At 46.8% G+C, this 12,099-nt stretch overlaps 1 protein-coding gene across 1 annotated transcript in view; it reads right to left on the bottom strand.

Moving 5' to 3' along the window:
• The window catches only part of sytl3 (synaptotagmin-like 3), a 189,375-nt gene that overhangs the window by 50,028 nt on the left and 127,248 nt on the right, over positions 1 to 12,099 (bottom strand). Inside the window, exon 10 of the mRNA XM_078556832.1 lies at positions 4,547 to 4,711. Coding sequence (XP_078412958.1) covers positions 4,547 to 4,711 — 165 coding nt within the window. The remainder of the gene's footprint in view (positions 1 to 4,546; positions 4,712 to 12,099) is intronic.

Genomic DNA, 12,099 nt, shown 5'->3' with positions numbered 1-12,099 from the left:
AGACATCGTTATAAAAAGACACATTGGTGTTATTGAAGGAACCACAGAACAAAGAAACTTTTGAAAGCAGCTTGAGAAATTTCACTGATAGAATGAGGCACACTGGAGAGAGGTAACGATGACTGTACCTGGTGATCAGTCCCTGCCCTTTCCCCGCCCGTCTGACTGCCTCGAGGACCCACAGAGAAACCATCAGTGGGAGTTATGGAAATGCCATTTTCTCCAGTGCCTAGCAGTGTCAGATCTTCACAAAACAGAGCCAAAGCTCCAAGTTGGTTCCTTTCTTTATGCAATAGGTCCAGTAGCAGATGGCATTCTCTTTAGGCAGGGTGTGCAGGAGTCCACCACGGATTTTGATTAAAAGGCTTTGATACCTTTTTTAATCCGACATGGAACTCTGTTATTGAGCAGGCAGGTCAGTGTACAATGCACCCCAATTCCAAGCATCGAATCAGGTTATTCGTGGCGACTCTGAGGCTTCATATGACTCCATATATTGGGTAGGCCCATGGACAGTGGCCCCAACCATACAAAAGCCCACCAAACCAACTGAAAGGGCGGGAAACTCCACACTAGCAGCCACTTTAAGATGCGTGCGTTGTAGCGCAAAAACCCAGCATAGACACAAGACTGTCCAGCAGACTGTCCAGGAGAATGCTTCCAGTGCAGTAAAACTGGATTTTTCCAATGTTTCTGCAAATCCAGTCATTTTAATCGAGGTCACAGACCAGCAAGTATTTATGATATGTATTCCTTCCAAGAAACGGAAAGTCCAAAAAACAACAACCCTACAGAGTACTTCAATACTTCTTTTAAAATTGATACTGGAATGGCTGTTCACATATTAGCAGATAACCTCGACTGGTTTTAGCCAAGGACATTTCATCCATCAGACATCAAGTTACAAGGTCCAGGCGGCATAGACCTTCCAATCAAAGTCCTCCTCTTAGGTACAAGGGGTGACAGCTAGAAGCATAGAAAATAGGAGCAGGAGTAGGTCATTCGGCCCTTCTAGCCTGCTCCGCGATTCAATATGATCATGGCTGATCCTCTATCTCAACGCCATACACCCGTGCTCTCCCCATACCCCTTGACACCTTTACTGTCCAGAAATCTATCTATTTCCTTCTTAAATATATTCAGTGACTTGGCCTCCACAGCCCTCTGTGGTAGAGAATTCCATAGATTTACCACCCTCTAAGTGAAGAAGTTTCTCCTCAGTTCAGTCCTAAATGGTCCACCCTGTATCCTGAGATTGAGACCTCCTTGTTCTAGACCCCCCAGCCAGAGGAAATATCATCCCTGCATTCAGTCTGCCCATTCCTGACAGTCTTACAGGAAGTTGGTCAATTTTTTCTTCATCGTTTAAGTTCATTGAAATCTCAGATCTTTCATGCCTTTTCAGTCTTTGATACAGCAGTAAATGATACGGCTGAGAGTCTTTTCAAGAGTTGAAGAACATTCCTCTTCTGAAGCTTCTTCCCAGAGTTCTTTGAGGGAGCAAAAGGTTCCTCAAAGTCCTGATTTCTTCTCTTCTAGTCCCAGAGAGTCCAAATATCCATTCTCTTCAGTCTTCTCTTCTGAATCAGTATTTAGTTTAAAAGTCTTCCTTGTTCTTGCAGTTCCGTCATTCTGAAACCTACACTCAGCTTCCCAGCTGTGCTGACAGCAAAGATGATAAAGTGTTGTCTTACCCTGCAGATGATGAAGTCCTGCCAGATGCAGAAGAAGGTGCTCATGTCTCCAAGATGTCTTCCCTAAGCCGAGAATACTGAAGGAGATTGAATCTCCCAGGGCTGTGACTTGGGAGGGTGGGAGTTGGAGTTGAGTAGAGTCTGTAGTTGTAAAAAGGGAGTTACAGAAATGTAATGTGAATAGTTAAAGACATAGGGCAGAATTTTGTCTTGGTGGGCGTGCGGGCCCCACCGGCGCGGCGGCAATCAACACCCGCCGCCGAAACGGGGCCCGCCGCCATTTTGAGTGGCGGGCCTGCCCAGCAGCTTGCCCGACAGGAAACGCTATGTGCTTCCAGTGCAGAGGGTGGAGAGGGAATCCCCAACTGTCAAAGTGCTCTCTTTCACGCATGCGCGCAAAAGAGCGCACTGCTCCCTGAGGCAAAGTGCTGTCTCAGGGAGTTTACTGACAGGTAAGAGAAGTCAAAAAATAGAGAAATATTAAAATTATTAACATGTCTCCCTCATGTGACAAATAAAGCTTATTAAATTTTTAAAAAACGGACATGAAACTTCATCCCACCAGTGGATAAAGTTTCATGAATAATCTGGAGCCCGCTGGGGCTCCTGGCCTGCCCACCAGCCTTAAACTGGGATGGGCAGGGTCTTTAACAAGGTTAATTAGCCTGTCAATGGCCTTAATTAGCTGATTTCGCTGTCTGCCCACCTTCCTGAAGATGTAGAGGTGTCAGCTGTGGCTCAGTTCATAGCACCCTCGCCTTTGAATCAGAGGGTTGTGGGTTCATGTCCCACTCCCGGAAAACCAAGTACTGTGATTGTACTCGAAAGAAGTTGCAATCTGTGACTGTTGGTAACTCGAAAGAGTTTCTTGAAGATTTAGAGGTGTCAGCTGTGGCTCAGTTCATAGCACCCTCGCCTTTGAATCAGAGGGTTGTGGGTTCATGTCCCACTCCCGGAAAACCAAGAACTGTGATCGTACTCGAAAGAAGTTGCAATCTGTGACTGTTGGTAACTCGAAAGAGTTTCCTGAAGATTTAAATGGACCGGGATGACTTCGGGGGTTCCTTCTGACACCATCCCACATCATTTTCCCCTCGGCGAGCAGGCCCCGCCCCCAAATCGCCGTGGGGAAAATCCTGCAGATAGTTTCACGTTGTTGTTAAAAAGTAGGATAGCATACTTGGGTTGGGGGGGTGGGGGGGGCTGCAGTTTAGTATAAAGGGTTAACAGATAAGATATGACGTAGATGATGACGTACCACTGACACTAGTCAATCATGCGTTAGACCATTAGGTCCTGGGGATTTATCAGGTTTTAGTCTCTTAAGTTTCTCAAGTAATTTTTCTCTGCTGATATTAATTACCTTAATTTCCTCACTCTTATTAGCCCCTAGATTACCCTCTATTTCTGGTGTGTAACTTGTGACTTCTACTGTAAAGACAGACACAAAATATTTATTCCATCTCTCTGCTGTTTCCTCATTCCCCATGATAATTTCTCCTGTCTCTGCCTCTAAGGGATCCATGTTTACTAAAGCTACTTTCCTCCTTTTCATATGGTTGTAAAAATTCTTACAATCTATTTTATGGGAAGAATTTTCCCCCCGTAGTGGGGGAAGTGCAGGAGTAGACGCGCACGCGAAAGAGCACACTCATCTCCCTGAGGCTAAGTGCTGCCTCAGGGAGATCAGCGCCAAATTTAAAAATGGTGAAGGGGCAAAAATAAAACTTCCCTGAGGTCCCCTCATGTGACACTGTCACATGAGTTGGGACATGTCCATAACTTTAAAGCATACATTTATTAAAATTTTTAAAACCTTCATGAAACCTCATCCTGCCTGTGGATGAGGTTTCATGCTTTTTCTGAAGCTCGCCAGGTCTCTCGGCCTGCCCGCCAACCTTAAGGTAGGACGGGCAGGTCCATTAAGTATCTCAGTTACTTTTTAAATGGCCTCAATAGGCCGTTGACAGGTCGGCGGGCGCACAGCTGATTCAGCCGCGCCCCCGCCCACCTGAAAATTGAAATATTCCGCCCGACGTCATCCCGCGTCATTTTACCCGTCAGTGAGCAGGCCCGGCCCCCCCGCTCACCAACCTAAAGATCCTGGCCTATATTGCTGGTTAGTTTGCTCTAATACAGGTACAAAGTCTCAAAGTCGGCAACCTCGGGACCAAGGCCACACCGAATTTCAGATCTTGTCAGATTTCAGGTTGGGCAGTCCAGGCAGTGGGCAGTTTGGATCAAGGGTCATTTGGAGTGCAGAATAGCCTGGCGTGTGAAGTGGCAAAGCAGATAGCTTGTCCGGCCACCCTGCACCTAGCTGAATTTGTCCATGTAAGTTATTTTTTTATTTTACTCAATTAAAATTGATGCATGGCACATTTTAAAAATATCTGGTTTTTGTACATCTTCAGTTTTTGGACAGCTGGATTTGAGACACTGTCCCTGTATTTTCTTTTCCCTTTTTATCAACATTTTGGTAGTACTTTGCTGGTTTCTAAAACATCCCCAATACTCAGGCTTACTACAATTCTTTGCAACATTATAAACTTCATCCTTTAATCTAATACTACTCTTAACTTCCTTATAAAAGCACAGATTTATCTTTTTTGCTGAATTTTTGTTTTTTAATGCAATGTATTTTTGTTGAACATTTTGAATTATTTCTTTAAATATTTCCCACTTTCTATTTACTGCCATATTTTTTAGTCTTTTTACCTAATCAGCCTTATGCCTTTATAATTGGCTTTGTTTAAGCTTCAGATTCTTGGAAGATGGGAAGTCACCCAACATAGTATTGGAATAATACTCAAAGACGTAAGTGTTTCCAGAGGTCACCGCCAAGTACTAACCCACTGAGGTATTTCATGCTGAGTAGGAACTTGGCTTCTTCTTGGGTAGAGTTGATTCGATGTAGAATTGACTTCTTCTGTCTGCTGCAAATCTACTTCCTGCAAAGTTCCTCCATCCTTTTCGTCCTGCTTGCTGACTCTGAGGAGACTGGCTGAGGCTGATAGCTGCAGCATAATTGGAAACATCATTTAGTAATGAGCTGGTTGGAAAGTGTCAACACTGTACAGATTCGATGATGGTTGAATCAAATTTCTCTAAACTTTGGCTGAATGAAGTTACCCTTCCTTTCATTATATTTTGGCATATACACTATATTTGCCTTATGTGGGGGTGCTATATGAGCTATCATGAGTGAAATCATAAACTGCTTTATAAAGGTGGGGGAAGGTTTATGATTATCCTACGCATAAAGCTTAAAGAGGTACCCCATTTTCTCATATCCCACCCATACTAAAAGAATTTCTACAGAAACTCCGCCAGATTCAGAACGCTTAAAAGGTCAGGAAAATTTACATATAATAAAGCAGAAATTGTTGGAAATACTTAACAGATCAGGCAGCATTTGTGGAATGAGAAACAGAACTTCACCCATACATGGGGCAGAATTTTACCTGTGGCGTAAGGACTCGGCGGGGGCAGGCGGCAGCAGTCGGGAAGCCGACCACTGCCTGCGATCGGCAGCACACCACGATTTCATGCTGGCAGGCCAACTGCCCGCCCAGCGTGAAAGGCGGCTGGGGAATCAGCAAGAAGGAATGGGCTGGGGCAGGGGCATGATGTCCGCCGGGTCCAATGGTAACCTGGTGGCTGATACATAACTGGCCCAGGCAGCCCCTGGAAGGCTGCCACGGAAGGACGCTGAAGTCTCCATGGGCCCCATTGTGGTTGGACATGGCAGGCAGGAGGGCAGGTCAGTGGGGCAGTCGGCCCCATGTTTCTCAGCTGAGTGCCTCGCAGCCCCCCTGGAGGAGGTTGCAGCAAGGAGGGAAACACTTGTCTCCAGAAATAGGAGAAGGAGGTACCCACACCTCACCAAAAAGTCCTGGGAGAAGGTGGCATCCAGGGTCAACATCCACGATGTGGTGAGGCACACATGGGTGCAGTGCCAGAAGCACTTCAACGATCTGCTGCGATCGGGAAGGGTAAGTACCGTGTTGGTATGGGTCACTTTGCAGAACAGTTAAGAGCTAGCCATCCCCCTCGCACTGTGGACCTCAGAGGCGTTAGAGTGTGAGTGGCAAATGTCATTGAGGTAGGAGCTGGCCAAAGAGGTGAAGCCTGGCTGCTTGGACTGAGTGCCTTGTGACTCCAGGGTCATGAATCGAATGAGCCCTGCGAGGTGTTCCTCAGGTGGGGTTGGCCAGGCTGCAATGGCGCTGCAGGTGGAGAGTGGTCTAATCAATCCTCTATCCTTTCAGGAGAAGATATCCCATAACAACATTGAGAGGTCGTGGATTGGCGGGCGACCCCCACACCTCCTAATCCTCACAACATTACGAGCAGGAGGCCCTGAAGCTGGAGAGGCACCATGCACCTCCGTCAGGAGGCTGGGGTGCCAGACGAACTGCACTGAGGTGAGAATGTCAGTGTAGTCTCTATATTGATGTGAGCCTCGAACCTGAAATCCCCATTGATAATGGAAAGACAAGGGCACCATGATGCATATCCCTGTCTCACCAGGGTGTCAGGCATGCACACTGACAGTCCAATGACTTAAACTTAAACTAATGACATGTCCTTATTGTCCCTTTTAGGCTCACCAACAGGCGGTCGCTGTGAGGAGCCTGGAGGACCATCATGCTCACCACGCACATGTGTCACACTCTCTCTGTCAAGCAGGCACCAGGCAGATACCAGCACCTCAGTGGGCATAAGATTGCCATCTAGTATCTCGGTGCACATTGGTGAGGGCACTTCACACTTGCTTGAAATGCAGGCGGAGGCAGAGAGTGCTCAGGGCACTGGCAGTTGGAGGACTGCTGAGGACCAGGACAGTGCTCAGCTGATAGCTGATGATGGGCCTCCGGAGTTGTCCATTAGGCAGCAGATGCTGGATGTCCAGTGGGGTGTGTGGGAGGATCTGGTGGAGATACATGAGGGAATGCGTGCCACGGTGTCCGTTCTGGAGGAGTCTTTGCGGAGTATGACCACTGTGTTGAGCCTCATAGCCGAACACAATGCCTCCTCCATGGAGAGTGGTGACTCTCATGGAGAGACTGCTCCAGAGACTCAATAAGGGGTCCCTGCGGATGCGGGCCTGCAAGCCCTCACACCGGCAATGACCTCAGCTGGTCAGTGTCAGTGTGGGAGATGGATTGGGCGCCCAGTATCCCAGCTAGGTGCTTGACAGTCAATGGTGAGCAGGGAGGTCCAATGCAACCTCACGGTGGCGCACGAGCTGCCTGTCATCTCTGTGGGCTCCTTTCAGGGTGCTCTGGTTGACGCAGCAGCTCCTCCACCCTTCTGCCAGTGACTATAGCATCTGATGGGGCTGCGGCGACTGGGGAGATACCAGTCATGGCATTGGCTGCTCCCTCCCAGCTGGGGCCTTCATAGGCCCCACGGGCCAGAGGACAACCACCAAGGTCATCAAGGCCAACAGAACAGCAGAGTGAGCAGGCTGTCTCCAATGCCAGTGCCAGCTAGGGGGAAGCACCTAGACATAGCATTCGCAAATGTAAATGTAAAGCACCTTAAGCACATGACGGATTTATCAAGGGTGATATTTTGTTCCCCCATTTTGCATTAAATTTTTTCATGGTGTGATCAAAAACACTGGTTAATGTTCATTTCAGCTATGTTTCACATTCACAATTAAATGAGATGTTATTTTGTGCTATTGGCCACTGTATACTTCATTTGTTCTGTAGGTGCAAGGAAGGCCATTATGTAATGATGGATGCATGCCTCCTGAAACTTTATTGCAAAGAACAGAGTGTATGTTTCTGGCCAAGGAACTGGTCTTGTCAGGGATCATGTATGGAGCCTGCAGCCCTGGCATGTGGTGGTGGTTCTTATTTGGTAGGCTAGCTGAAGGAGCATTGGATCAAAGTGTCCCGGGTGTCGCTGCCTCCCTGGAGGTTACCCAGGTCAGTGTCTATGCCCTCAGTGTTCTCCTGACCGTGCTCGTCCTCGGACTCATTACTGGACTCATCATCTGTTGCCTGTGCAGATGCATCAAGATCTTCTTCCTCCAGTGGATTCACCCCTTACCGGTGCCAGATTGTGGAGTGTGCAGCATGCAACCACTATCAGTGACACCCGCTCTGGGATATTGCAGTGCGCCCCCTGCACAGTCCAGGCATCGGAAGCGCATCTTGAGAAGACCTATGGTTCTTTCTACCAACGTCCTTGTGGAGGCGTGGCTTCTATTGTACTGCTGCTCGGCCTCTGTTCTTGGGTGGTGGAGAGGCGCCATGAGCCACCTTTTTAGGGGATAGCCCTTGTCGTCCAGCAGCCATCCATCCAGCCGAGCTGGAGCACTGAAGAGCCTCAGCACCTTAGTCTCAGGACGTAAGCGTTATGGGAGCTGCCTGGGTACCTTGCACAGACTTGCAGAATCTGCATCTTGTGATCAGGGACTATCTGCACGTTCATGGAGTGGAATCCCTTCTTGTTGACAAAGTCACCCGGCTCACCCACTGGCGCCTTGATGGTCACATGGGTGCAGTCGGTTGCACCCTGGATGCAGGGGAACCTAGCAATCGTGGCAAAGTCTCTGGCTCGCTTTGCCTGTCTGGCCTCGTCCGTATGGTAATGAATGAAAGTCAATGCATACCTGAATAGAACTTCTGTCACCAGCTTGATGCAACTGTGCACAGCTGATTGGGAGACTCCACACAGATCCCTCACTGAGCCCTAGAAAGTACCGGAGGCACAGAAGTTGAGGGCCACTGTGACCTTCAGAGCCACTGGCATGGGGTGTCCACCTACACAGTAGGAGCTGATCTCAGACCCAATCATCTGAAAAATAGAGGTCACTGTCTCCCTTGAGAGGCAGAGCCTTCTTCAGCATTGCACTTTGGGATATATCGAGGTAGCTGTATCGCTGCCTGTAAACCCTGGCAGCGGGACAGTGCCGTCTTCTGCAGCCTCTTCTGCCTTGGACTACCTGCTGGCCCTGCGCCCCTTGTGCCTGCACCTCTTCTCCCACAGATCGTTCCCCCGGAAGCTGCACTGGGACACCTGGTCTCCTCTCCCTTCTGCCCCTCTCGTCCTCCTCAGAGGAGGTGCCTCCAGCAGAGACCACAATCCCTATTACCAGGGTTATGGAAGGCTGTCTGATACCTGGAATCCTCCAGGGGCCTGGAAGACAATGAGTCCTGAAATGAAGCCTAAAAATGCTCAGAATGCAGCTCTGAAGTGAGATGAAGCTGTCCAGCTCACAGAAGCAACCAGCAGCAAGTTAGATCCAAAACTCCTCACTCCTCGCATTGACAATGCCACTGACCTTTCTTATCCTGCTGTGAATGAGCTTTTGTTAATTGCGGCCTGTCCGTTCTCCCCGTGCGACGGCCGAAAAATCATATGGGCTACGTAAAGTTGGAGGCAATTGGTGTGTCAAGGGCCTTAACTGGCCTCTTAATTAATGGCCTCCACTCCAGCGCACGCCCGCCTAGCGAAATATCACGAGAGCGCGCGTTGGCGTCGGCACGGTCAGCCGACATCATCGCATGTTATTTCATGTTCAAGCGGGTCAGGCATGCACATGTCCGCCGAGTGAAAAATTCTGCCCATTGTATCAGGGAAATGTGGCTGGTAAAAGGAAACATAGCACATTCACACTCCATTCTTGTTAATTATCAATTGAAGATTTACGGTCTATTCTTCTTTCAAATTTCCTGGCATGCTATGTGGTTTAATGTTGCCAAAGAGATGGCAACATATAATATTGTTTTAATTTATTATATGCGATAGGGAGACATGTTTAAGTGTCAGTTTGTCTCAGCAGTAGCACTTATACCTCCCAGTCAACAATTTGCATTTATATAAAGGCTTTAAATCTCTCAAGGTGCTTCACAGGAGCATTATCAAACAAAATTTGACACTGAGTCATATAAGGAAATATTAGGACAGGTGACCAAAAGCTTGGTCAAGGAAGTATGTTTTAATGAACTTCGTAAAGGTGAAGAGGTAAAGAGGCAGAGCAGTTTCGGGAGGGAATTACAGAACTTATGTCTTAGGCAGCTGAAGGCACTTGTGGAGCAATTAAAAATGGAATGCTGAAGAGGCCAGAATTGGAGGAATGCAGCGATTTCGGAGGGTTGTAAGGCTGGTATTAAGGGTGCGGTAGGAGCTTGGAAATGTCAGTGACTCATTTACTACGCCAGTCATATTTTTGCTCTAGGCACCGTCACTTTGGTAGAAGCACAGCCAAAATGGTCAACTGTTTCGGTTGGTAGGTCACTCTTAATATTGTCAGGAAGATATAATAATTTTCATAATGTTATTGGAATTTATTGTAGAGTAATAGTGGGGTTTGCGTCTATGTTGTGTGTGAGGGAAGACTTTCTAAGATCCAGCACAAGTATGTAAAGCCTCCAGCATCTAAGCCTCAAGCTGCTGTCTACAAGGAACTGAAGCTGAGAAAAACTCACTTTGAATTCGACTGATCAGGGTATTGTTTGTTACTTTATCTGGGTCTTTTAAAATCTATGTGTTTCACTGTTGCCTTAATGGAGGTGCAACAGGGGTTTAGATTAATTGGGGGATTTACAAGTTATCATAGTAGTAATTTGTAGATCTATATACATGTTTAAAATCATTTCTTCTATTAATAAAGGTTTAATTTAATTTTGTAAGAAACCTATGAGACTTGGTGACCTTTTTACTGAATTCAAAGCCCACATCTTGAAATAAGTACAAATTGCAAATAGTTGTAGCTGCTGCTTCAAGTTTCCCTCTGGGATTTAGGCAGCTTGGCATTTACCATCTGCCTGCCATAATAATATGAAAAACAAGGTCCTTTATTATCTACATGGAATTCCAATTGCAATCTTGACTTATCCTGGCTTCACCTAATAGTCTCAGTATTGTGGACACTCTTAAAGAGACCTCTGGAGGCACAGAAAGGAAGGACTAAAAACCTTTTTCCAGGAGGAACTTTGGATCTCCCCCATCCATCCGGCCTCCCATTCCTTCAAGCCCATATTGCCGACCAGACCCAGCTGATATAATGCCCTCCCCAACTGGTGAGCTCCATCTAATATGCCAGTCTCTGCTCGTCAGATCTTGACAAATGAGTTTGGGTCCCAAAATGCCATGGTTCTCATGGCAGCAACAATGGATAAGCCGCAGCAAAGCACAGGATATTAAAAATGGGTCACAGGGACTTTCCTGACTTGTATGGGTTCAGTTATTAAAGACAGAAAATCAGTAAACCATTGTGGGCACTCCCTTTACAGCCAACAAGTAAACTAATAAATCTTCATTATGATTAAAACTGCTGGAACAAATCTATGCGATAGGGGCCTCTGACATCAACAGCTTTCTTACTTGTCACCTCTGTGCTCCCACTGTTAGTTGTCTTTAAGATGAGGACAACAGAGTTTCCACAGATGTATAACAACTTCAAAATACATTATAGATAAATCAGGAGTCATTTCATGGAATTATCCTCATGAAGCATTGAGCTTCACCGCCCTGGAATTAAGGTGTACAACAGTAAGTTGTTTTTATATAGCACCTTCAACGTATAACAACTTTCCAAGTCTCTTCACAGAAGACTAAAGAAAAAAATTGATGTTAAGCCAAAGGAGAAGATATTCATATCTGTCCATTTGGGTGGGTGATTTGGCTGCCATTCTGGACTCAAGCCCAAGATTTCTATTATCATGGCCAGGCTTTTATGGCCCCGCTGCAGCATGTCTCCCCCCGACGGATGCGGTGAGACATTTAAGTCTACATTCAGTTCAGCGGGAGGGGCCGTAAAATCCTGGCTCATGTTTTCTCCCACTTTTTTTTTACCTCTTTCTCTTTACCCTTCTTGCCTGTCATCATGCCTTCTTTTAGTTTTCCCCACTTCAGAACTCTACATTCCCAAATCCCTATGTCAATCCTTTAGTGCTTTCCCAACTTGACGCCCTCTTAGACAAAGCCTACCATTTCCTTCTGTGCCTTTCTTGGCATGCCCTGAAGGACCCATTGAAACATCATCACTGCCTTCTTATGAGCAACAACTCCAACATTGTTAATCCCACTCTCCTTTCGACTTTACCATCCAGTGAGTCCACTGTGGGGTGAATGTTGCCATTCTCCTTCCTATTCAATCACCCAACACAGTGCTGACCCTGTGGACTCAGCCAGTGGATCAGCTATCACATCATATCCCTCCAAAATGTCAGTTTACTTGTGCTATTTCCAGCACCATGAGTTCATTGCATTTATATTATGACCTGGATCAGGAGTGAAGACACCCTTGTCCTAATGAAGCCTCCTCCTGGCTGGTGATACATTCCACCACTTGTTCCATTGTAATGGTGACATGACTCTTACCACCAAATCACATTTTGATCTCTGCTTTTACTCCTGTGGCACTTTGAACATCTTACCT

The sequence above is a fragment of the Cetorhinus maximus genome, chromosome 14, assembly GCF_964194155.1.
Source record: "Cetorhinus maximus chromosome 14, sCetMax3.hap1.1, whole genome shotgun sequence".
Taxonomy (NCBI): Eukaryota; Metazoa; Chordata; class Chondrichthyes; order Lamniformes; family Cetorhinidae; genus Cetorhinus; species Cetorhinus maximus.
The sequence above is the reverse complement of the archived record's forward strand: the minus strand, read 5'-3'. Positions and strand labels throughout refer to the sequence as shown.